Below are 26,370 nucleotides of genomic sequence, written 5' to 3'. Positions count from 1 at the left end.
CCGGCCACCTCTACCGTGGCTTCTGGGCAAACAGGAGGTGCTGCTGGTCTCCTCCCACCCTTGTTCCTCATGCAGAGCTTCAATCACCCCCCCTCCCCTAGCAGGACCAGTGCCATTTTTATGGTTCGTCTCAGTGCCGAAGTATCCTGGGCCAGCCCTGCCTCCAGAGTGGTTACTCAGCTGCACCTCCTGTCTCTTGCTCCAGTGTCAGTAACTTGGGCAGCTCAGTTTAAATCTGTAAAAGCAACTCCACTTCCTTGCTGAGGATGGATTAGTTTTCCACTTAAATTTCTAATGTGGTTTAGTCATAGTAATATAAAGTGACAGAGCAGTGCCACTGCAACTGCAAATGTAAGCTGCTTAGTGGCTTTCGGCGCCTTGACGCAGGGAAACCTTCAATGCTCCAGATTATATTACCCTACACTTCTATCCACTTTTCTTCCATGGAGCTCAAGATGACATACAACTCCAACATCCCTGAGCACCAGTTCTGCTGGCTGGGCTGGTGTAAGTTGGGAGTCCAAGAATATCTGAAGGGCCCCACAGGTTCCCCACAGACCTGGGGCCAGAGAGTCATTCCTCTCTCCAGGACCAGAAGAACCACGACCTGATCATCAAACTGTGATTGCTTCTGAGGCAACAAGAACTGGGCCTTCTTGGTGGCTGCTCCCTTCTTGGAGAAGCCAGACTGGCTTCCTCCTTGTCCTTCCGCCAGCAGGTGAGGACTTCCTGGGAACAGTATTTGGGGAACTGCCTGCTTATTTTACCTGTAAGCCACCTTCAGTCTCTGTCAGGGGGAAAGGTGCAGTGTAAATATATTCTTCTATTAACTGGAACTCTTACGGTTTTTTAAATGGCATACTGAGCGTAGAATTCAGTCCATATTCTCTTAGGTGAAGAGAGGATTCTTATGGGTGGGCTGAAGCCAAATGAGGCAGTTGACAGAAATTTAGATGCAGCCCCTATAACTGCACCTTCTTTAATTAGGGTTAGCAATGTTGGAAGATTTAGGACAGATTTTTAAAAACCTCCCCCTTCACGCAACACACGAACTACAGAGCTCCCTCCCCCAGAGCCCTGCTCCGGGCGCCTCGGGCATCCGTGGGGGCTCCCGCCCCGCCCCATTGCTGAGCCTTGCCTTTAGCGCTCCGTTCCTGGGGCGCCTCCCCAGGAGGAAAAGGAAGCCGCCCCGCGCGCCTTCGGGAGAGCAAGCCGGAGTGCGCCCGGCGCCCTGCTGCCCCCCCCCCCCGCAACAGGGCCGGCATTTCGGCCGCCCTTTGAAGTTGGGCCACGCGCTTCCCTTCTAGAGACGGGACAGCCGCGACGCGCGGAGAAGCAGCTCAGGCGCCCCGCGCCCCCCCCTCTTGGCGCTTGCAGGACCGGCCCTCCCCTCGCAGGAGGCGCGCCCGCGAAAGTTGGCGAGAGCCTGCCTTGCCTCCTCCTCCGTCCCCGCTTCCCGGCATGCACCCCTGGAGCCCTCCCCCGGCCGGGCCCACCCCCCTCCGGCCCCATTTACGCCCCCGCCCCCGTGGGAGCGAGCCTTCTCCTGCGGCGCCTCGGAGGGCAGCGAGCATGGCTTCCAGGCAGCAGCTGGGTAAGGGGCTCGGGGCTGCGCTCTCTCGGGTTGCGGGGCGGGGAGCTCGGGGCGCTTCGGCAAGTTGGGCAGCAGCAGCAGCAGCAGCAGCGTCCGCCCACCTGCGGGCGAGGAGGGGTGGGAAGCGCGCGAGGGGCGCCTGGTTCCTTCGGGCTCGCTCCGGGGTTGCAAATCCTAAGCTCGTCCGGGTCGGAGGGAGCCGTGCTGCTTCTGCTGCAGAATCGAGGGTTAGGGTCAGAGTTGCGAAAGGCTCACGAAGGGCCACCCAAATTATCAGGGAAATGGAGCAACTTCGCCCCCTATGAAAAAAGATTGCAGCATTTGGGACGTTTTAGCAGGGCCGGCCCACCCAGGAGGCAAAGGGAGACAACTGCCTCGGGCAGCAGATCCCAATGTCAGTCCTTCTCCCAGTCCCCCCCTCCCCCTTCCTGGTGTGGATGTTCCCTCGCCCCTTCTTCCCTGGCAGGGAGGGAGCTGCCATTTGGGGGTCAGGTGACCAGCCCTGCTGATAGAAGCTTAGAAAAATACTCACAGGGTGGTGGAGAAAGTGGATAGGGCTTGGGGAGGCAACCACAGGCCCAGGGGCCAGATCCGTCCCAATCGCCTTCTCAATCCGGCCCACGGACAGTCCGGGAATCAGCGTGTTTTTACAGGAGTAGAATGCGTCCTTTTATTTAGAACGCATCTCTGGCTTATTTGTGGGGCAGAGGAATTCATTCTCTCCCTCCAAAGTATAGTCCGGCCCCCCACAAGGTCTGAGGGACAGTGGACTGGCCGCCTGCTGAAAAAGTTTGCTGATCCCTGGGGTAGGGGAAAGTGTTTCTCCCTCTCTCGTAGCACTGGAAGTTGCTGACATCCAACAAAGGAGAATGTTGGAAGATTTATGACAGATAAAAGGTGGTCCTCCTTCGCACAGTGCGCAATCTATGGAACTATGGAACTCACTCCTGCAAGAGACGGCGACTGTCACCAATTTGGGTGGTTTTAAAGGACCATTAGACAAATTCATGGAGAAGAGGGCACCTCTGGTTGGCCCCCGTGGGAGCAGGATGGTGGACTAGATGGGCTCCTGGCCTGATCCAGCAGGATCCTCCTCTGTTCTTGTGTGGTGAAACTGTTTCTGGACTGTGCCGCCAAGCTGTAGGCAAAAAGTTGGGGAGAGGGGGAATTGCCTAGAAAGTGCAACGCTTTGGAGCCTAAGTTGCAAATGTGCAAAATAACAAAGGACTCATCACTGAAGAAACCTCTTGTGTAGGGATGGCATAAATAAAATAAAATAAAACAAATCAGTGTTTCCCATTGTATTGCTTCTGAAAACTTGTGCCAGTTACGTTTCTGGACAGACAGTACAAGACATTGTAAGAAGATGGTAAGAAAGAAATAGTGCGTTGCTGATAATGCCAAGATTGCAGGTTTGATCCCTAGATCAGTGTTTCCCAAACGTTTTTGGGCAACGGCACACCTGTTTACTGAAAAAAAATCTCGCGGCACACCACCATTAAAGCCCCGCCCCGTGACGTCAGCGCGCAGCGTCACGCCGGGAGGGACGCACAAAAGTGAAAGTTTTTTCCCTCGGCAGCTCCTCTCAGCTGCGCTCAATCCGCCTCGGAGCGCAGGAGCGATGCCTTTCTCTGGCTCTCCCTCCGCGCAGGCTGAGGGAGGGAGGGGCGCGTGTGACCCGTCTCTGCTGGGAGACCAAACCCAGCGAGGCAGAGTCGCGCGGAGGCGCCCAGGCAGCGCTGCCGGCTGCGAGGAGGAGCGCCAGGCAGCAGCAGGAGGCGCGGCCTCTCCTCGCCGCCGCCGCCCCGCCTCTCGCCGCCCGACTCGCCCGCCTCCCTCCAGGTATCTCGCGGCACACCAGCCGATGTCTCACGGCACACTCGTGTGCCGCGGAACACCGGTTGGGAAACACTGCCCTAGATGCCTAGTCCTGCATTCAAGGGGCTGGACTAGATCAGTGCAGTTTGCTCTGCACATTAGTGTGTTGGCTGCAGTGCTCTAGTGTGTTGCACAAACGCTCCCCATACTTCTGCCAGGGCTGGAAAGGGGTTAGTTTCACCTCCAGTTTGCGAGTAAAACTGAATTGCTGTGTTGTGAAGTGATGCATGTCTAAAAAATGTGTCACCAACATGAAAAGTTTGGAGAGCTCTGGACTAGATGATCTTCAGGGTGCCTTCCAGCTATGATTCTGTGACAGGGCGGCTCCACTGCGCTGTGCTTTCATGTGCTCCCTGTGCCTTGACCTTGAAGAGGTGCTTTGTGTATGTGTGAACCTTGGATAAGGAGTGTGGAAATGGGCTTCAGCATCCTGCCTTCTTCCTTGTGGCTGAGCCACACGTGATACATGAGATCTGTGATCAGATTCCCCACCTTTTGTTGTTTAATTTTAAAATGGGAACAGAAGACTCAAACTTTCTAGGAGCCGTGCTTCTGAGTGAGGGCTGCCTTTTGCCCTCTGGAGTTTCTTCAGTTAAACAGGCCTTGTGCCATGAACCTAAAGGCATTTAGTCGGAAGGCAAGTCCATTTATGTGACTGCACCTTATTTCTTTGCTACATTTAGCATGTTTGCTGCATTTGCTACATCCTATCTTTCCTCCAAGGAGCTGAAGGCGGCCTGCGTGGTTCTTCCTCTCCCCATTTTTATCTTCGCAGCAGCCCCTGGCGCAAGGGAGCCCAGTGAGCATCGTGGCTGAAGGCGAACTGGAACCCTGATTTCTCAGGCCTCCCACCACCACGCCACACTGGCTGGCTACAAATTATTCCATATAAATGTGTTTAGGATTGCAACCTTGCACTTTGATCCTAAATATACCTATTTAGAAAATTTCCGCTGTCTGCTTCCAAGTTAAGAGTGCACATTACTGCAACCTTATTATGCATGCTTGACTCCCTGAGCTGCGCACAAGGAAATACAAGTGACTCATTGTGTATTTGGGGGTTCTGCTACATGCTAACAGTCTTTTTAAAAATGTTGATTATCTTTTGCTTTCCTTCTAGCTTTATTCAGTGTCTCAGACAAGACCGGCCTAGTGGAATTTGCAAAATGCCTCAGTTCCTTGGGTTTGGGTTTGGTTGCTTCTGGAGGAACCGCAAAAACCCTTCGGGATGCAGGCCTGAACGTCAGGTAAAAGATGTTTGAAGGTTCACAGAATCATGCCCCAGATGAAGTGTTTCAGAGTAATTGGCATTGCCTGCTTCTGCATTGCAAACTTGAGATTGGGTTTGCCACTTCACTTGTTATTGTCAAACCATGGATTTGTTTCATAGAAACGAGCTCTGTGATTCTGTGTTTCCTGTGCAATCCCTTCATCCACTCCTTTCTTAGTTACTTGCTAGTTTGCATAAATCCACCATTTTCTGTTAGTTTGCCAGTTTGGGTGAAGTGGCAGACTGTAGTCAGTTCAAACCAGAGAGTAAGCAAATTTAAGTAAATCTCTGCATATTGAGCTGACAGATCCTAGATGATAACTTAATTTCCTTTGCTGTCTTTGTTCTTTGGGATTTTTCTCACGTTGGACTTCTGTCACAGCTTGAACAGAAATCCTTAGCTCAGTGTCACAGCACCTGCTTTGCATATAAAAGATCCCAGGTCCAAGCCCCAGGATCTCCAGCCAGGGCAGGGAATATTCCTTGCCTGAAACCCTGGCGAAGGTGTTGCCAGTCTATATATTGAGCCAGATGGACCTGTGATGTGACCCGGTATAAAGATTCAAAGGACCTGCAAATTAGTGTTGTGCATATATTTTTGCCTAGATTTATTGTATCCTGCAAGTATTCACGTGGGGGTCTGTAAAAAGGAGGCCAGTACAAGACTTTGAAGAAATGTTCATGGGGGAGGGATGAGAGGCTTCCATTTTTACATTTATTTACATATGATGGCATGTATGTTCTGCCTTTCCTTCATGGTGACGTATGTCGTTCTCTCCCTTCCCATTCTGTCCTCATAACCATCTTCTCTGGGCAAAACATGGACTAGACCACCGAGCTCTCCACCCAAATTTCTAAAGGTGTGGTTTGTTTCCACATAAAAATGGCTGCTTTGAAATATAGTCGTAACTTGGAAGTCGAACAGAATCCGTTCCGGAAGTCTGTTCAAAAAGCTTGAAAACTGAAGCATGACTTCTGATTGGCTGCAGGAAGCTCCTGCAGCCAACCAGAAGCCCTGTTGGACGTTCGGCTTCCAAAAATAGTTTGCAAACCGGAACAGTCATTTCCAGGTTTGCGGCGTTTGGGAACCAAAATGTTCAGCAACTAAGCTGTTTGACTTCCAAGGTATAAGACAAGGTTGCTTTTCTTTCTGAAGATGGACTTTAAAGTGGGGGGAGAGAGTGTAATGTTGTCCTGAGTTTAGAATCCTTTAAATTCTTTGCTCAATAGCCTTTCCTGGTGAAATTTACTTTAATTAGAGGAAAGGGAATGCATTATTTGGCTGTGGTCATGTGAAAGGGAACTAATGCTTTTTAGATGTCTAGAAAGGCTTTCTGAAATGAGCAGTTGAAAGCCTTTCTGTCCACTTTCATGTAATCTGTCATCTGTTTGAGGCTGTGTGCCATTAAGAGAAGGAAATCCATTAAGATAGGCAAGCATTAAACAAAATACCCATTCAAGACCATGATAAAGGATTAGTCCAAGAGGAGGCAACACGTGCCTCCCTGGGCAAAAAGTTCCTATTTTCCAACTGCGGTCTTTACTAAGTGATTTTTGGTCATCCTGTTGTACCATGCAAAGTATGTAGTATTTCTTAAAAAGAAAGGTGAACAGTGGTGTAACCATAATGTGCTGGAGAGTGTGGAGCTGTGCAGCATGGGCTCAACTCCTTAGCAATTTGCCCCTTGATGCTGTTTTTGTTCTCCTCAATTTCCAGTAAATTTCAATTTATCTTCCCACCAACTTTGTGCTGTCGGCCAGTATTTCACAGAGGGGTGAGGAAGCTGTCAAGTTGCTATGGATAGCTGATGTATCTAGCTCTAAATGCAGACTTGGGTTTTGGGGTTTTCATGACTGGCTGCAAAGTTGGGTAAAAAAATACTATCTTTTGCCTTTACCTTGGAAAATCATACATTGTTTAGATTAAGGGGAGCTCTATTTCTAGGAGCTCAGACATTTTACTACAAGAACTCTTTTTATTTTATACCCAAGACATTATCATGACTGTACAGAGAATCTGTGGCTAAGGAGGTACTTTGCTTATATTCTGAAGAGTTTGTTCAAATTCTAGCTTGGAAACGTTGGGTGACACCGAGTAAATAATCCTTTTTCAGCTTCCATATTTCACCTGTACATTTAAAGCAGTGATTTATCACAGCATCCTTGTCAGGCTGAACAAGGCTGGCCAAGCCAATTCATATATATGCTACAGTGACTGCCCAGAATTCAGTGGGTATCCACATGGTCAATGCTGGCAATCCCTGGTGCCTTTTGTGAAAATAAGCATGTGCTTCTTGAGTTTTTGACATTCATTTAGGCAATGGTTGCTGCTGCGTTTTCAGACATAGACAGAATAGACATTCATATTGGATTGTCAACATTCATGAAATAATTGTTTACATTCACCAATTTTTGGATGTTCACTAGAACAGATACATTAAAAGTGTTATTTGATGGAGAGAAGAAGAGATGAAAAGAATCTTCTACCATATGTTTCATATTAACCAAATACCTATTATACCATCTCTATTGGCAGATCGGTCTTTTAGTCAAACAGTTTATTGCACCGAAGGAGTACTATAGAAATAAAGTAACTGACTTCTGACTTTCTTCTGTTTCTCTATCGCTCTCCCCCCCCCACCCCTTTGCACAGAGATGTTTCTGACCTCACTGGCTTTCCGGAAATGTTGGGAGGGCGTGTGAAGACCCTTCATCCTGCTGTTCATGCAGGTAGGTTGGTCCTAACGTGCTTCTGTTGGCTGTATTTTATGGAATTTGTGTGGCATCTGGGGAAAGGTGGATCTTCTGAAGTTGCACATCGTCTAAATCATGGGGGGAGGAGTGATTTATGGCCTCTGATCTCACTTTATGCCATCCCTGACAACACTTATTCCAGATTAGTCAATTCTTTTGCTTCTGGCTCCACCCATCATTGGCTCTGGCCACTTCAGCATGCAATCTCAGTAGATTACTCGTTGCCAGAAAAAAAAGCTGATTACCCCATTTTCAAGCTTTCCTCTCACAGAGGTGATGCACTTGGGTCTGGGCTGTTATGCTGCAAGCTCCGTATGGGGACCTGCATCCCTGAATGCGTCTTCACAGAATAATTCCTTCCCCATAGAAATAGAGGGTGCCGCCCCCCTCCCTGAGATCCAGTATTGTGTGTGTGTGTGTAGAAACTGGAATTGGTCCTAAATACTGTGCATCTTCCTGGAGGATAATCTGTGAGCCTTATTGCGGCCCATGATTCTGACTACAGTGGTACCTCAGTTTATGAACTTAAACCGTTCCAGAAGTCCGCTTTTAAACCGAAACCATTCTTGAACCAGGCGCGCTTTCCCTAATCAGGCCTCCTGCCACCTGTGCCCTTCCACTGTCCGGCTTCCGTTCGAAGACCGAGGTAAAGTTCGCAAACCAGGACACTACTTCCAGTTTTGTGGAGTTCGTAAACCGAATAGTTTGTTAACAGGGCTGTTCTTAAACCGAGGTACCACTGTAGCCTATGTAAGTTTTCCACAGTGATTATATGTTTGTGGTTCCTTGCTTACAACTCCTTAAAAAGATTGGGTGTTCATTTTAGAAGCATAAAGTCAAAAGTTTTGTGGCTCCTTACAGCTGAATTAAGAGTTGGAAGGTATCATGTGGTACAGTTCTCTCAGGATAGCGGTGTCGCTCCAAAATACATGGAAGAAACTACATATTTGTTTAAGTCTTCCTTCCCAGTCAAAAACTGCCTTCCTCTGCAAAGGTAGAATGTTGGGAATTGGCATATCAGGAAAAGGCTAGGCTGAGTTTTCTGGATGTCAGGTGTGTTTTTTTTTGGGGGGGGGTTAAGCATATGTGAGCTTTCATTTATGTGAGTCTCACCTGCATTCTGAAGTTATATAGTCCCCACAGGGCAGCACTATGTCATTTGTCTTTATACATAGCTCAGCCACTTTCCTATAACATGAGCTTGATGACATGAGGGATTCCCTTCCCCCTCCTTTTGAAAGACTTGGCATTGTGAAAATATGTTGGTTTAGAAATCCAAAAACCAATAGCATGTCAAATACTGCTAGAAATGTAGGCCAGTATTCTGTCATAATTTGGAAGCCTTAAAAAATTCAGAGGCAACTTTTTCTAAGCTCCATTCCTGTGCACAATTACTAGGGAGTATTCCATTGAATCTGCTGGGTCTGAGGAGGCTTGAATAGACTTGTGCTGTAAGAGCAATTCAAAGTCTGAGTCAAGTAGGTGCCTTTGAGACTTAAGGCTTCAACAATTTATAGACCTGGGTAGGAATAAGCCCAGTACACATAGTGGGTCTCACTTAGATTTAAAAATACTTTGGCTCATGCTGTCTCAACTTTGATAGCTATATGCTTAGACTTAACTGGGATGTTCATGAGTAATATTTGATGAACTAGGAAAGTAGTTGGCACTTATCTCAGTTATGAAATCTCTACAGGAGAATCTGGCATTCTCAGCCTTAGCTAATCATACATTGGTTTTCCTACTCCTTTCTCTAATTCTTTTATCCCCCCCCATCAGGTATTCTGGCTCGGGACATCCCACAAGATAAAGCTGACATGGATAAATTGGATTTCAGTCTTGTAAGGTAAAATGTTTAAAGGGTCATTGCAAGTTAATAAATAATCATGACATAAACCTGCAACCAATCAAATGTTCATTTGCCGTAGAGACCAGGGCTTCTACTCCATAAACAAGCCTTTATCTGTGTGTTAGAGTGAAAAATAGATCAGATGCATAAATTTTGTGAGATGGTCTCATTGTCATCATTTTTGGAGTGAAGGAAAAGGGAGAAAAAATAATAGTGTAAGAGACTTAAAGGCTCTATACTTCTATTCATTGTTTTTTTTTTTTTTTTTTTGAAACACTGGCAAACATACCCTTTTGAGATTTACATAGTACTGTTTGGATTGCAACATGTAAGTCAACTTCATACGTAAGAGTGCATAAATTCAGGGCCAGAGGCTGAGGACCCTGGGGCTGAAGACTTGGTCTGTGCACGCCCCCACTTTCAGTTTTGCGCCTCTTGCCCCATCCCTTAACTTAGAGGCAGCGCAATAATTCCTCAGCTTCATTCGATTGGCCAACTTGATGTGGGTGTGGTGCAAAGTGCGACTTTGGATGCCAAACAGAAGTTATTCATTAAATGGAAATCAGAAAGTTAAGCATCAAAGTTAAATAAAAGTGGTTCTTAACTGGCCAGTTTTGCGTAAAGCACAGTGGAAACGTAACGTGGGTCACTGTCTGGCAACTGGTCACCTGATTCTGTACCATCAGCACCCAGTGACCTGGACAGATGACTTTTAGTGTTTGATATTTCTGGGCCACCTTAATGATACTGGGTTTTTTAACCTAATAAAGGACAATATGGGCACAATCCAACCAAAATATTTGGTCCCTCTTACTGATTTCAGAGGAGAATTAAGCATATGCGTAATACTCTTTCCTCCATCTCCTGTTGGAACTAGTGGGTGGATTGTTCCCATAGTTCTCATTTTGTCACAGTCTCAGCAGTGTAGATCACCTGCTGTTTGCCCACTGCTTCCTTTCAACTGGGTTCCGTATGGATGTAACGCACATTCCTCTTATTTGGTGGGCTACCTGAAAACAACTTTAAGATGATGACCTGCATTCTGAAGTTATATAGTCCCCACAGGGCAGCACTATGTCATTTGTCTTTATACATAGCTCAGCCACTTTCCTATAACATGAGCTGGATTGCTAGGTTGAGCCAGGTACTGTTGCAAAGGCTGCTCCTGTCCTGCCTTTTGAACCTGCCCTTTGGAAGAGCAGCTGCTGGGGTGTGGCTGTCCTGAGTGCCCCGTGTCAGGGTCTTGTTTCTGCAGTGCTTCAGCAGGGATCCGATAAATGATCGCTTTGCATTAGGGCAGGGATGGGGAACTGCATCCCCCCCCCCGCAGATGTTGCTGCATTATAGCTGCCATCCTTCCTGACAACTGGGGCCTGGTGGCTGAGGCTGGTAGGAGGAGGTGGAGTTAAGGACCACATTTTCCCTCAGAGGGATACCTCTGGGGTACTGCATACCAGTGTTGCAGGCGGTGGAGGCAGAGCCAAAAGTTAGCAGAGCCAGAGCTTGTAGTTGCTCCCTTGTTTGTTTCTGCCATCCTCTTATCCCCTCTTTTCATTCCTTCCTGACTGCTGACAATTCCCCCTTTCCACAAGAAAGCTTGGCATGGGTGGAAGGAGTCTGATTCTCAGGGATCATGTGTGGAGGGGAGGGGTAGCCCTTCCTTAAGCTGCCGTCCCCTATGACTCACATGCACACATATCACACAGCAGTTCAGCTTAGCAGAGCGGGGCTCCCACTTGCATGAACAGGATGTCCCACATTTTTAAAGTGGGTGGCTGTGGCCAAGTTGGGGAGATGTGGGCTAGGTTCAAGGTGCTGTGGGCTGCATCAGCCCCATAGCTCTGCAGCTGCCTGTCTGAAGTGAACAATTTAAAGCCTTTCAATCTTCTTCCTTCCAGAGTTGTAGTTTGCAACCTCTACCCCTTTGTCAAGACAGTCGCATCTCCAGGTGTAACTATCCCAGAAGCAGTTGAACAGATTGACATAGGTAAGTCAAAGGAACATTGGTTTGAATGGATTGTGCCTTGCAACTTTGTGCCAGCAACTTTAGGGCTGTCATTGCTTCATCTTTTCCTGGAAAACAGACTTCAGGGAGGGGTGTGGAAAGGGATGCACGTGTGCAAGCCCACCACCGCTGGGTATCCGATGTTTGTCTCGCAATGCTGCATTTCTGGCAACTTGGTGGCTTTTCTGTGACCTGGACAAGCAGAAATGGAATTGGACAAAAAGGGTCCTTAAAATCTATTTTGTATGTAGTAATTGGCTGAATTTTTCTAAAGGTTCTTTTTCCGCCAGAGAAAATTCCATAAATTATGAAATTACTTTGAGAAGCCAGTGCAGAAACTGCTGTCCATCTTACCCAACGATGAAGCTTTGCTGATTCAATGGACTGCCATGCACACAGTGTGGCTTCAGCTCCTGTCCTGTCCCCTCCAGTCCCCTCCCCATCAAAGTTGACTCCAGGGGGTTGAAGGACCCTCTGCAGCAGATTTTGGGGGGAGGGAGTATGGAGGGGAGGGAAGTAAAGAGAAGTCCCATCATAGTGGAACTGCACCTATATGGTGCTTCGGATACAACCCAGTGTTTGTAATAAAATCTGCCAAGTTGTTGGAAGGCTGGCTGTAGAACATGCTATAAATCCTGCAAACCCTGTGTGCGAGAGGAAATGAATTGTATGTGAGATGACTAGATTTGGTGTGTCTGAGATGTTGTATAGCAAGGTTAGGGAGCCTGAGGGCCTTCAGACTTCATTGGACTCTAGTACCCATGATCCCCAGTCAGCATGGCCGCTGGTCAGGAATGGTGGAATTTGCAGTCTGGCAACATCCGGAGGACCAGGGCTTTTTTTCAACTTGGTTCCGGCACCTCCCCTGAGTTTTCTGGCAGACCCTGGATGGATCAGCGCGTTGCGTGTTTTTGAAGGTAGGACCTTAAGCTCCCAGTCTGTGATGTACAGAGGAATGGTGATGGTTTTCCTGGCTTCCTTTTAATTGCAGGAGGTGTTGCTTTGCTGAGGGCTGCTGCAAAGAACCACGCTCGCGTGTCTGCTGTGTGTGATCCTGGGGACTATCCCACCATAGCAAAGGAAATGCAGGCGTCCAGCGCTAAGGATACGACTTTGGAAACTCGGCAGCAACTGGCTCTGAAGGTCGGCTTTCTGACTGTGCGTGCTGCTTTCCCACAACTTTCCAAGAATGCTGGTGACTGACTAGTCTCAATGTACTTTCTGCAGGCTTTCACTCATACGGCTCAGTATGATATGGCCATCTCTGATTACTTCAGGAAACAGTACAGCAAAGGGGTGTCTCAACTTCCCCTGAGGTATGGCATGAACCCACACCAGACTCCTGCTCAGCTCTACACATTGAGGTCTAAGCTTCCTCTTTCAGGTAGGATGCGTTGTAAGTCTGCTCTGAATAACCTTATAATGGTTCTGTAACAATGCACGCAGATCCTCCTTTCTGAACACAGTGTGTTCCCAGGGAATCATTAAATGAGTGTTTGCTTAGCAAACTGATGATTTCCTATGGGAACATTTCTATAACCTGTGATTTGTCATCCCTTCCTCTATGATTTCTGCCTGAAACTGCTGCAGCCAATCAGCAAAAGCCACACAAAGGAAAAACTGAACTGCCCGATCTCTACTGCTCCTTGATTTCTTTGATCTCTCTCCCTCCCCCACGGTTTCTGGCCCTAATGGCTGCCGCCAACCAGCAAAAAACAAACAAACAAGGAAGTGGGCAAACTTTGGCTGTTCGGATATCTGGATCAGCCATTCGTGTAGTGAGGTCTGGGCATAATCCTTTGTGCTCAGATAACAGATTTTTTTTTTATAACAAGTTCTGATAGTGGGACCTGTGTACTAGGAAACAGTTCTTTTGAATATACGGAACACATTTCTACTGTAATCTTTACAAGAACTACTATCAGGTAGGTCAGAATTGATATTTCCACATCACAGACTGCAGAGAACAACACTTATTCAGTACATTCAAAACAGGTAAAATAGGTGAGATTAGGAGCTATACCTCATAATCTTAGGCACTACATTTCACCCGGCTCTCAGTAATGCTACTGATGGAGGCAGCGTGCTCTAGTGGTTGGAATGTTGTCAAGTTCTTCAAGCCCTCAGATGTTTCATTCGTTGCTCTTGTTAATGTAAAAGTGGAGGGGGACCTTCCTTCCTTCCTTCCAGTGTGGAGAGCCAGTGTGGTGTAGTGGTTAAGAGCGGTAGTCACGTAATCTGGGAAACCGGGTTCGTGTCTCCGCTCCTCCACATGCAGCTGCTGAGTGACCTTGGGCCAGTCACACTTCTCTGAAGTCTCTCAGCCCCACTCACCTCACAGAGTGTTTGTTGTGGGGGAGGAAGGGAAAGGAGAATGTTAGCCGCTTTGAGACTCCTTAAAGGGAGTGAAAGGCGGGATATCAAATCCAAACTCTTCTTCTTCTTCTTCTTCCTTCCTTTCCCCTTGCGTTTACTACTGGTAGGATTAAAAGCAAAGAGAAATGGTTCATAACAATTTGTTCCTAAACTGAATGGCACCTTCCGCTTTGGCTGTTGGTGCCCCTACATAAGAAAGGCCTTTATGACTGAATTTACTTTTATGTTCTGCCTTCAGTTCTGAATGGCTCTCCTGGGTTTATAAACCTGTGTGATGCTCTGAATGCCTGGCAGCTGGTCAAGGAGCTCAAACAGGCTTTGGCCATTCCAGCTGCAGCCTCCTTCAAACATGTCAGTCCAGCAGGTAAGACTCTGACTTCCAAGGATGGGTCCCGGTTAACTTGCTTGGCTTTCTCCACCTGTGCTATGTCTTAAAGGAGACTGTATTTCTTGTGTTACATCTGCAAAGATGCACTAATGTCCTATCTAGAAGAACTGAGACGCTTAACAGAAAGGTGAACTAGAGCTCTGTTGTGCGCTTCTCTTTCTCAGAGTAGCTTGTATGCGTAGAGTTGGCAGGGGCTTCAAAAGTCCCTCTGCCCCTTACCAATGCAGGAAATCTACTGCTATAGCTTCTCCAAAAAGCCACCATCCAACACCTGCTTGAAAACCTCTATGAGAGGATAATCCGCCACCTTCCAAGGCAGTCTTTTCCAGTTTCAAATAGCTTAGTCCAAGTCTTTTTGTTCTTCCTTGTACTTTGAATAATGGAATTGTGATTTGAAGCTCAGGTTCCGATATTTGCAGGTGGGGCGTGCCATACACAAATGGTACTGCATCTGTAGGCATCTGTGGCCCTTCCAGAGGTTGGGCTACAAAGCCCCCATTGGCCGCAGCCACTGTAGAGAAACAAATAATAATTTATAATAATTTATTATTTATACCCTGCCCATCTGGCTGAGTCTCCCCAGCCACTCTGGGCGGCTCCCAATCAAGTATTAAAAACAATACAGCGTTAAATATTAAAAACTTCCCTGAACAGGGCTGCCTTCAGATGTAATAATAATAATTTATTATTTTTTTACAAAGCTCTTCTTACTGCCTTTACTTCTTTTGCCTACCAGGGGCAGCTGTTGGCATACCTCTCACTGAACAGGAAGCTCAAGTCTGTATGGTGCACGACATGCACAACACCCTGACACCCTTGGCATCTGCATATGCGCGAGCAAGAGGTGAGTGGGGACTCAGGACAATTTACCGTATTTTTCGCTCCATAAGGCGCACCAAGTTTTTAGAGGGGGAATTCAAGAAAAAACATATTATTTAAAGGTAGTGCTGAGCAGAGCCTGTATGCATCCCAGGCTCTGTTCAGTGCTCCCTTTCATGAGCTGTGTGGAGTGTGTGTGCGGCGCTTGCAGGCTTTTCCCCGAGGAGGGAGAAGGGCAGCTCTTTAAAGGGAGCGCGGCTCTTGGGGGCTTTTCTGGGAGGTGGGGGAAGGGATAGAGCCGTGCTTTGTCCCTTCCCCCACCTCCCGCAAAAGCCAGGGATAGCCGCACAAAGCCTCCGCAGGGCAGCGGAGGCTTTGCGCCACTAAGGCAGAAGCTAAAACAGCTAGAGGGAGCACTGCAGCGCTTGCTCTAGCTGTTCTGGCTTCTGGGGTAGCCCACGAAGCCTCCTCAGGGCAGCGGGGAGCCTTCATCCTGCTGCCTTGCAGAGGCTTCGTGGGCTACCCCAGAGCGGCTCAGGAGCGCAGGGCATCTGCACGCAGCCTGTCCATTTCTCCCCCCCAGCCCCAGGGACCACACATTCCCTCCATAAGACACACAGACATTTCCCCTTAGTTTTTAAGAGGAAAAAAGTGTGTCTTATGGAGTGAAAAATACGGTATAACATTAAAATGTGTTTTAAAAATGTGACACCAGATGGCGTTGTAGAGCAGAATCCAAAGTCAATGGCAGATTGGCAGTCAATGGCAGGGAGCGTTTCCCCCCTATAGCTTTTGATAATAGTGTTTTTAATATCTGTATAGATCCAGCCTGGGTTTTCATATCAGGGTTGCATCCATGCCTTTGATCTTACTGCCCTGTGTAGAATTATTGTTTTGCCCGTTCATAGCATGACATTGTGGGGCAGCAGTGCCCTGTCTGTTGGAAATGGCCCTGGGCTGGTTAGACATTTCCCCCACATTGTGGCTCCTGGCAACAGACAGAAGAACTCCATGGAGAAGGGATTCTTCTGCTAGTTAAGCAATTTTGTTAACTTGTGGTTCTTGGCAAGTACCACACAGGTTTGGCGACTTGGTTATTCATGCTGCAGCGATCCACTTACATCAATACTGTGATGTTGAAAATGTTCAGTTGCTACACTGAGCTTGCTTGCCCCCTGGGTAACTTGGGCTGCAGTTAAGAAGAAACCTGCCAAGGGAGTCCCAAGGGAGTAAGGAGCACTGAACGCATTGGGACGTACTCAAAAGTAAATGCACCTGGGATTGAGCTGTACACTTAAGAAGCTAAATTCTGGGATCCCTGACTCTGGTAGGTGACCTTTCTGGTGCAAAATGCTACTTTCCTCCCCCAGGTGCTGATAGGATGTCGTCTTTTGGTGACTTCATTGCTCTCTCTGACATCTGTGACGTCCCCACAGCGAAGATTATTTCCAGAGAGGTCAGTCCGTGTGGCATTCTGCACCTCTCTGGTCACTATGGCTGGAGTTGGCCTGGCTACTACATGACCATAGAGTAGATGGTGGGTAGGGATAAGGTGGTTGGTAGTGATTTTGTTGCATATAATTTACTTATAGTGGGTGTTGTCTCCCCCTGTCCTCCTCACTAATCCCTGTGCTGCCCTGGGAACCTGCCCTGATCTTGAAACCCTCAACCCTAGGAGTGCGTGGAAGGCCAGACCTTTAGGCCTGGGTTTACAATAAAGGGCAGAAGTGAGACCAAGGGAATGGCTGGGAGGAAGGAGTTTCTGAAGTATACAGAGGCACTGGGAAGCTTTGTTGATCAGAACCTAAGCATGCTGAGCACTGAACTTTGTAGCCAGAGCAATGCCTGACCAAACCCCTGCCATTCACCATTAAAAATGAAAAAGAAATCCCCTCTCCTCTTCACAGTCCTGAAATATGGACCCAGAATAACTGCTCGCGACTGTCAGTTTTCACCAAGAGCATAATTTTACCCTTCACCTAAAACTTTTGGATTCAGTTTCAGCCTGTGACCCCTTGATTTTTATAAATCAGCAGATGAGATGGAACAACAGGGAGTCCGTACTAATCATTTCCCCTAAATATGTGCACTTCTTGGAGAATAAAAACATATTCTTGAACTGATCTTTTCTTCCCTGCCCTTTGTTAAATTGATACTCCTAAGCCTTCGGACATAGGGTTATACCTAACTTTTATGCCTTTTTTTTCCTGATCAATTTCTGTTTTATATTTCATGGGAGATACCTAAGGCTGTTTGACAGGTTGTTATACAAGCTGGAAATCCCAACTGAGATTTCTTTTTTTCCCCCAGGCTGAGCATTTGTTTTAAGTTGTGTTTTTGTGTTTGGTTTGGTTTTAAAGGCAGACCGTCTAACAAATCCATGGCTGTCCCTCTGCCCCCCAAAAAGGTTCATTTAGGACGAGGCTCCAGCCCCTCCTGCAGGGCAGAGTTAGCCTGCTTGGATTTAGGCTTCTGTAATTACCATAGGCGCCGACTCCATGGGGCTTGAGGGGGCTCGAGCCCCCTCAAAATTTTTTTGGGGGGGGCTCAGCCCCCCCAATAATCTCGGGCGCCCTTCAGCAGAGCGCCGCCGCCGTCCCCCGCCTCCTCCCCACCTGCTCCCTCGCCAGCCAGCCAGCCAGCCGTGCGCCCTAGCCGGAGAGCCCCGGCCGTCCCCCGCGAGAACAGGGGAATCCCCGGGGGCGGGGGCTCCTGCCTCTAGCCCCAGGTTTCCCGCATATCAGCTGTTCCGGAGCTGATTGATAGGCAGCAGCACGCTCTCCCCTATACGCTCACGAGGGGGCGGCGCCACTTTATTTGCATATTCATGAGCTTATTTGCATATTCATGAGCTTATTTACATTTCACGAGCTTTCCCGGGCCCCCCCAATATTTTTTATAAGTCCGCGTCCCTGGTAATTACCCGTGGAACCTGCAACAAAATGTTGCAGTAGTGGTGGCAGGGATCCTGTTCAGGTTGCTAGCAAGCTAGCAGTTATGTAGTCTTCCAAAGTATTCAGTTCAGTTCAGTTTTCTGTACCTTTCCCCTCCCAAATGTCAGACAGGATTCATTGACCACTGAAAGGGTTAACTCCTTATTGGGCAGCTTTGGCGATCATTCCCTTAAGGGTCCCTTGAGCTTGCTGACACCTCCCTCTCATCTGTGGCTGTTCTGCTCTGGCTACGATAGGACTGACACTACCTTAGAATTTAGTTTGCTGATAAGATATTGGACATTCTTGGGTGACTTAACTTTTTTTTTTAACCTTTAGTGGCATAGGTTTAAACAATAAAATCATACAAAGTTACCCAAATATATGAATAATCCAAACACATACAATATATAAAAGGCTCGCTAGCCGCCGCTGAATAAATCAGACAACTTTGGATTTAGCTTTAAACATCTTGGTTAAATATCCCGAAACAATCTTGGTAGTTTCGGGATTATCATCCCTCAACAGGTATTGGGTTATAGATTCTTTATAAGTGGATATTTTGAGCTGTAAGGGAGCCACTAGGAGATCTCTGCGATGGGTGTCGAGAAGAGGGCAATCCAAGATTATGTGACGTCTTTTATCTAGTGTTTTCTTAATACAGGAGCAGAATCTGTTCTGGAAGGGGGTTTTCTGAAACCTTCCAACCAGTATAGATGAGGGGAATGCCTTTGACGAGCCAACATAAAAGCTCTGCAATGCTATGGAGTATCTAAATTATAAAAGAAATTAGGCATTACTCCATGGTGAGGCTGCAATCCTAAGTGAGCAGATAAGCATACAGAAGGCTGGGAGGGGTGAAGTTTTGGGATTTCATGGTTCCAGTAGCCTCTGCTTAATAAGTGCGAAGATATGTGACTCATCCAATAGAAAAAGGGAATCTATTGCAAACATGTGTTGTGCATACAGGTATCTGATGGGATTGTGGCTCCTGGCTATGATGATGAAGCCCTCAAAATCCTATCCAAAAAGAAAAATGGAAGCTACTGTGTCCTCCAGGTTAGTGTTTGAACTGCTACAGGATATGTGAATATGACAACTGATTTTTCTCTCTCAACTCCTCAGTCATATCCAACTATGTCCAGACTTCCCATGCTCCCTCCCTCAATTTACTTTTAAAGCGTGATATTTAAGCAAAAACCAATAAAGATACACTCATGACATCTTAAAACCTCAAAGTGCAATGGCGTTTCTTAAAATTGCCTCTTAGGTTGAGGAGACTCATTTTAGTGATTCCACACTGTTTTCCATACAGTATGCTTGTAGTTTGCAATATAAACTTGTATTCGGTGCATTGATAGTTTAATAAAACTATGAGAAGTAAGGAAAACCTGACAGTAAGAAAAAGCCTTCAATAAGAAAAACCTGACAATATGGCTGTGGTCCAAAAGGTAATGAATACAACGTTGCCATCAATTTAGGGTTTAATGGCATATGGTTTAAAAGTAGTTCCTGTTTCATATCTCCCAATGTGGAAGTATTCCCTACTTGTATAGGACCAATAGTTTTTGCACTCAATAGTTCTGCAAAGAAATAAAATGACAAAAATATAGCTATTTATATACAAAACCCCTTAATCTGTGTGCTGGGGGGGGGTAACCCATCACATTTTTACTCTGGAACAAGTCCCAGTGTGTTGAGTGGGGCTTGCTCCTACTGAAATGTTTCTAGGACTGCAGTCATAGTCACTTTAAGAGAAGGAGGCTTGAATCCCTGAAAGATGAATAACACTTTGGGAAGCCGCCACACAGAAACTTTCAGCAGGTGCTGCTTGCTTGTTTTGAAGTGTGTTTGGGCATTTGTGAGGACCATGGAGTTGAACATTTCTGGTGAACCTTTTGCTGGCTCCTGCTTTTCAGCAGGCGTGTAGTACTTCATTAACAATAAGCAATGAGAGAAACTGTATTAAATCGACATGGCATTAAGGACAGAATCCTGCTTTTTAGATGGACCCAGCTTATGAGCCGGATGAAAACGAAATCCGCACTCTGTTTGGACTGCACCTGATGCAGAAGAGGAACGATGGCGTGATCGACCGATCTCTCTTCAAAAACATCGTCACTAAAAATAAAAGTGTAAGTGAAGGAAAGGGTGCCTTGATGATGGGAGAGCTGACTGACAAAGCTCCTGTCAGGAATGGAAATTAAGTGCTGCGTTGAGACCATTTAATGGTTCAGTCTTAACGGTATTTAGTTGAGTGGCAGGACTCGGGCTTTGGACATACAGCTCTCTGATTCCATCCTGCTTTATCTTGAGTTGAAAAGAACAGAACACCAAGCATCAGTTCTGAACAGTGGCATCCAAACACCAGTCCTCTCCAAAGGCCGATGCCCCCCCCCCAATAAAACACCTCTCCTTCGAACAAGTCCAGAAGCTCATTCAGAACCTGGTCATTTTCACCAAAGACAGGCAGGCACCCAACCTGTTGGTGTAGTACCACTGAAGATCAGCAGGTGGCTCTGCAGAACACTTTGCCATTAATCAGGTTGCCATTAAACATCACTGCTTGCCTGCTTTCCCCAGGCTTGTTTCTCTACTGCTCAGTCACTAAACTGTCCATCTTCACTAGTAATACAAGGATGCCAAGAAATCTGGAGACGGGCTGGAGATCCTGTATGTAGTGAGGATGGTAGAAGCAGAAGCCAGTTGCTCTCTATATTGGTGAAACTTGCTCATCTGAAAATCCACCTTTCCTGCTCTGATAAATCCTTTGGGGTGCCTGTTGGGGTTTGGCCTGCAGCTGTCTTTGGGTCCAGCCCACTTCCAGGTACCTGGCCTGCTCTGCAGCAGAGCAATCACGCAGCTTCCACAGCATGTGAGAGTTCCAAGACTAGCATGGAGAGTAGAAAGAAATCACAGGAAATGATTGAGTACAGACACAAGTCTTTACGGTCAGTTTTAAGCATGGCGGTTACAAACTATACAAAACAAAGCCTCTACTAGAGCCCTGATAGAGGGCAGTTTAAAATTAATGCTCAGGCCTGGCCCTAAAAACTGCCAGACCGTCTCTCACATATTCGCAGTTTGAGAGAAGAGTTTAGACTAAACATCTCTTAACTGTCCAGTGCAGAAGAGTGGATGTGTAGAGACATTCTTCACAGTGACCTTGCGCCCTGGCTTCTAGCATCTTCTGGAAACTCAGTGTTGTTTCTTGGAATGAATGTCACTCCCCCCAACAAGGGCTCCCAGCCCCCTCTCTTCTCAGCTCCCCTCTTGGTCTCCAGGGAAGAGGCAGCAGCCCTGTCAGGAGAGAGAGAGAGAGACTTCACCCAGGGCTGGTGAAGAGATGTCTGTGTCTCATGGAGACAGCTGCCTTGCTCTGCAGGAGAATTCTGTTAAAGACCACCTAGATTTTTCTAGAAAAAAACTGTTGTGCCTTCATTTTAATTCAACAGTCATCTAACCACTCAGGTTATAGAAGATAATTGGTTTGCAGAGTGTTTAGAGTAAAGACTCAAAACAGTTATTAAAGTAAGTGCCCTGATCTTCAGTTTTATGTCTTGAGTAATGTTGCTTAGGAAGCGGGTTTTTCCTTTTATTTTGCCTTTGCAGCCAATTTCCATTACTTTAATGGAGATACCTTCACAGCCACCTCTCTCTTGTTGTTTCAGCTGCCCGAGCCAGCAATCCGAGATCTGATTGTTGCCAGCATCGCTGTCAAATACACCCAGTCTAATTCAGTTTGTTATGCCAAGAATGGACAGGTAAATGCTTGGAAATGTTCAAGGGAGATCATCCCATTGTACTTTCTGGCCAGAACGTCAGCTTTTGAAACTTGGTGCTGTGAAACAAATACAAGTGCAGTGATTTAGACATCTTTCTGCAGGGTCTGAAGTTAAAGTTTTGCTAAGTTCCATTTGATACATTCTTCCCCAGTAAGTCCCTTCCCACCTTTGTCTATGTTCCCTGGCCCACAGACTCCAAAATTTCCCTTGTGTGTGTTGAAGCCAGCAGCATAGTGGGTGATGATGGACATACGTTGTAAGTGACTGAGGGCACATTCTCTGCCCAGAAAACAAATACCTCAGTGTACAGTGAATGTGTTTTCAAACCATTTACGCCACGCTGTCACTGCAGTCGTGTCTTAATCTGGAATCTGAGTGTGTTTTCATGCACAAAGAGCGCTTCCTCTTCTCCACTAGGCACTGCCATCTTTATTCCCTCATCAGACTTCAGAGTGCTACTTGCATGCCTTGGAAGTGTTCCCCTTCACATCTCTTGTTTATTATTTTCAAGTGCATGGCAGACCTTTCTGCATACTTTCCAGTTCTGAGCTTGCCCACAATTACGAGTGGTGATGTTGAGCTAGAAACTGTGTTTGGAATATTGAGTCCTGTTGAGTTGCTGCTGTCCTTCTAAAGACGGTTTGGCTTGTTGGGACCAATCTGCTGACTTTGAAAGAGTTATCCTGCCTTTGCAGGGAGACTCGTTTGTGGTGCCATACAGGTTTGCTGCCGCTGCGCCATAAATGTCAATATGTCTCCCTGCATTGAAGTGCTGCTAGGGGCAGACTGGCGGGAAATCCTCTAGTGAGTCAGGGAAACTGGACAAAACGCCAGCTCCCTTGGCCTGAAAACAAGATGAGCACCGCAACCCCATAGTCGCCTTTGACTGAACTTAACCATCCAGGGGTCCTTTACTTTTTTATATAACTTGCCAATTTGCTCTGCTCTCCTAAGGAGTCTAGGGTGGCAGTCATGTGTCCTGTGCTTTATCAACACTGTAAGCTTACAAGGTGGGAGATTGTGGAAGCTTCCCAGCAGGTCTGTCGCTGTTGCTTGCCAGGAAGGGCGAGGAGCTTGGTGCTGTGCTGGTGGTGCAGTTTTTAATGTTGACCTTATTAAAGTGCTTCAGAGAAGCCTTGTGGGCTGTAGCTGTTCTGCTGCTGGTCTCATAGGTCATTTCAAGCTCATGTCCTCCCCATAAGCATAATAAATAGGACTGGTCCAGGAACAAAGCGTGTTTGCCGCTGCTCCTTTTCAAGAACAGTGTTGAGCATCCCTCCTTGATGTTTCCTCCAGAGCCTTTGCAGAGGCAGCTGCATTTTCCATTGTTGGAGCGTTGCAATAATGACTGTACCATCTGTGATGCTGGGGAAGTAGTGACTCCATTCAGGTTCAAGCAGAAGGAAGACTCCTCTTTGCTACTTGGGGCAAATGGTGTACATTTTGATTCTGTTTGGGTATGGTACATTTTGAACTGTGCTTGTTTTTCTCTGGATGTTGGGCTTCTACCCTCCCCCACCACACACACTTTTTTAATGGTAGCAGTTATAGCAACACAATGAGCTTTTTTCTCTGTGTCAAAAGCCTCTTAGTTGACTTCGTCCTGTGATTTGTTTATGTGCTCAGGGGGCTATTCAGAGGCTAGGCTGAGCTGAAAAACAAGGGGGGGGGAAGCTTCTGGAATAATTTAGGATTCTAATCCTGCTTCTGTTTCTTCTCCGGATAAATGATTGAACTGTTTATACCGTCATTTCAGTTGACAGACACGAGGGCTGTATTCTGTTGCAGTCTCTGCAAACATCCCAAGAGAGTTAACTAGAATACACTGAGATTCTTCATTGCAATAAACAAGTCATTCAGACCTGAAATGGCAACTCTCCATTGGGTACTTTTGATATACCTTGTACCTGGCTGGTATAGTGTTGGCTGTATAAATGTTCAGTTGCTTTTAGCACCATTCAAGAGCCATTGAAATTTGTGGCAAATCTCCCGTAAATCTTAAAGGATCAGGGCCACAGCCAGAATGAACAAGCCCCTTAACTTTCAGGGGTGTGTGCCATGACTCCTCTCCCCCCCCCCTTGGGATGTGCTTCAATATTGTCCAGCTCCTGATATTGAGGGCTTATCCACACTTCCTCTTGCCCCACTCTGTTCCCCAGGGAAAAGAGTCTACTCCTTAGGACTCAGCTGAGAACTAAGTTCTTTAGTAGTCAATTGGAGCAAACCGCCATTTGGGTTTTCTCTGGGTTGATGCTCCGTTTCAGAGCTAGAGGGTTTTCCCTGGGAAAGGTGCAGGGCAGGGGGAAACAGCTCAGACCCCCATGTTTCTAGGCACGGGACAAGGCGGAGTGTGGAGGGAGCCCTGAGTGCCCCTCGAGTTTTTATCTTCAGAGCTGACAGGATTTGCTGCTTTCCCCCTTAACTAAGAATCACGGTACTCAAATTCAGTTACTCAGACGAGAGGCATATAATAAGCAACCCAGAATGCTTATGAAGGAATAAAGGTAATAGAAGCACCTGGCCTTCGCTCCTGAATTGTTCTTCCCCAGGGACAGAAGGGCTGCTTCCATTCACATCCAACGGAAACCCCTGCTGTGATTTTTGTAATTTCCTGTAGACCCACCCCCTCCCCTGCCACGGCCACCTATATTTTTGCCACCACCAAAGCAAGGTAGATTTTCTAGGGGCTGCATGTGGCTTGGGGAATTGGTGGAAACTATCATGCAGGGGTAAAGAAGCTTTTTGGCCCTGGGAGCAGATCTGAAGGTGGAGGTTGTAAGGAGCTGCCATGGAGCAGTTAAGGAGCAGCGCTGGGAGGGAGTCGTGGTTTCTGCCGCATGGCTCCTTGAGTGTAGAGGCTCACGCAGGATCCTGAGCACTCTTTGCTTGGAAGGGAAGCAGCTTCACACACCTTGTCTTTCACTCAGTGACTACGAAGGAGCAAGAATTAACAAATCAAACACCACAGACCAGGTTCTCAAACTTTTTTTCTCAGAATATAAATTAGCTCACCCCACATCAGATTTTTTATTGATAATAAATACATTGGAAAACACAAAGAAACAACTCCTAGCAGTGCTTGAATTATAACACAGAACACAACTACTATATAATATGGCCATGAGACACCCAGAAAGTATAAAACAGTGCAGCTTCATAAGAACATGAATCATTTCCAAAATGTAATTATAAACGAGCCTCTTTCATCTAGAATCAGAATCATAGAATCATAGAGTTGGAATAGACCACAAGGGCCATCGAGTCCAACCCCCTGCCAAGCAGGAAACACCATCAGAGCACTAAGTATCTGTGCCTTAAGTATGAGTAATCACATTTATATTAGGTATAGTTTGAGACAAACTCATCTCTTCAACACAAAGAAGCCTTTCTCTTTTCTGATCTTTCATATTTGTCAGAGTTCAAAATCCCTGTTCACAACAATATGTTGTGGAGAACTGTAGAAAAACAGCCAGTGCTCTCACTCTCATTTTAAAAAGATATCCATATTCTGCATTTTATTTTATTTTTTAAGTTGATACTATGCTACACTGAAATGTTGGAATGTTTCTTTGATTGCCCTTGAGTCTTCCCACCGCACTTCCCACCCTCTCCTGGTCCACCCGTGGGGCAAGGCCTGCCCTTTGAGAGCGACTCCCATAGACCAAGCCCCTGTCCTGCTTAGAGGTGCAGCAGTATTTGGTTTGTTGTGAAGATGAAGAGTGTTGTTTGATGTGTAAAATCAGCTTGTATTGAGGTTCAATGCAGTCCTGAAGCCAGTGGAGAAGCCATGTTAGGCAAAAGACCTTTCTAATGGAGCAGGCACAACATCACAGCTGCCCAGCATGCAGACTCTGTAAATCCATTCATTGTGCAGCCCCTGAAGAATATTAAACAAGCGCAATGTTGTATAATGCCAGTGGCTGTCTTGTTAGCTAGGAGCATATTATTCATTGGCTGCTAAAAAAAGGACACAAGTTCAGCTTTTTCATTCCCTGTCATTGGGGAGCGATCCTTATTTTTGTTTTTTAAATGATCCTGGCAAGATGTGAAATCACGGTAGGAATAAGACAGCAAATGGTTCATTTCTTTCAGTTTGGCCTTGGACTTAGAGGGCTTTAACATCTGGAAATGCAGCCTAAGCAGCCTGGAAAGTTTGAGGCAGTGGCCAGGCCTCTTGACCCAGCAAGGAACTCATCTCTCCCCTGGTGCTCCTTTCTAAAGAGCTTGTCCTTGGGCGGAAACGGGAACACAGTCCCAAAATATTGCAGAGGGTGGGGGTGAGGAGAGTGGAAAGTGCCCCCAACCTGTTTTTAACATAGCAGAATGAAGGCCCAAACCCCAAAAATAATTGAGCTGAAAATGAAATCCACGTGGATGATGCAACTCTTGAGTTTTGGCCATTTGAGATTATAGGCCACCTCCCTGATGTCATTCGCTTAATTTAGGAGACTATTTGCTCTCTGAGTTCCCTGTTGCAATGGCACTGGAGGTAGTAAGAATTGCCTTTTACTGCCCTTTAAATACAGGCTTAAAAATGAATTCAGAATTTTAATCTACAGTAATAAGATTGATCTGAGCATATGGAGATTGCTTCAGAGTAAAAATGCATAGAGTTGCACTGCCTAAGCATGGAAATGGCATTATTATCTGAATTAGTGCAGAGTTGTGAATGTACAGCTGTAGCATAGCTTTTGAGTCCTCATTGCATTAGAATGAGGT

The 26,370-nt window shown here is 46.6% G+C and overlaps 1 protein-coding gene across 1 annotated transcript in view; it reads left to right on the top strand.

Annotated features, from left to right (window-relative positions):
* Window positions 1-1,501: 1,501 nt before the first annotated feature.
* ATIC (5-aminoimidazole-4-carboxamide ribonucleotide formyltransferase/IMP cyclohydrolase) overlaps window positions 1,502-26,370 on the top strand; it is a 30,265-nt gene continuing 5,396 nt past the window's right edge. The window contains exons 1-13 of the mRNA XM_082241883.1: window positions 1,502-1,594; window positions 4,593-4,719; window positions 7,396-7,472; window positions 9,276-9,342; window positions 11,244-11,332; window positions 12,342-12,493; window positions 12,578-12,734; window positions 13,965-14,090; window positions 14,851-14,958; window positions 16,304-16,389; window positions 18,836-18,925; window positions 19,873-20,001; window positions 21,538-21,630. Coding sequence (XP_082098009.1) covers window positions 1,573-1,594; window positions 4,593-4,719; window positions 7,396-7,472; window positions 9,276-9,342; window positions 11,244-11,332; window positions 12,342-12,493; window positions 12,578-12,734; window positions 13,965-14,090; window positions 14,851-14,958; window positions 16,304-16,389; window positions 18,836-18,925; window positions 19,873-20,001; window positions 21,538-21,630 — 1,323 coding nt within the window. The 5' untranslated portion in view covers window positions 1,502-1,572. The remainder of the gene's footprint in view (window positions 1,595-4,592; window positions 4,720-7,395; window positions 7,473-9,275; window positions 9,343-11,243; window positions 11,333-12,341; window positions 12,494-12,577; window positions 12,735-13,964; window positions 14,091-14,850; window positions 14,959-16,303; window positions 16,390-18,835; window positions 18,926-19,872; window positions 20,002-21,537; window positions 21,631-26,370) is intronic.

The sequence above is a fragment of the Podarcis vaucheri genome (assembly GCF_965113315.1).
Source record: "Podarcis vaucheri genome assembly, chromosome: 1".
Taxonomy (NCBI): Eukaryota; Metazoa; Chordata; class Lepidosauria; order Squamata; family Lacertidae; genus Podarcis; species Podarcis vaucheri.
This window is presented reverse-complemented; position numbering and strand designations above follow the sequence as displayed.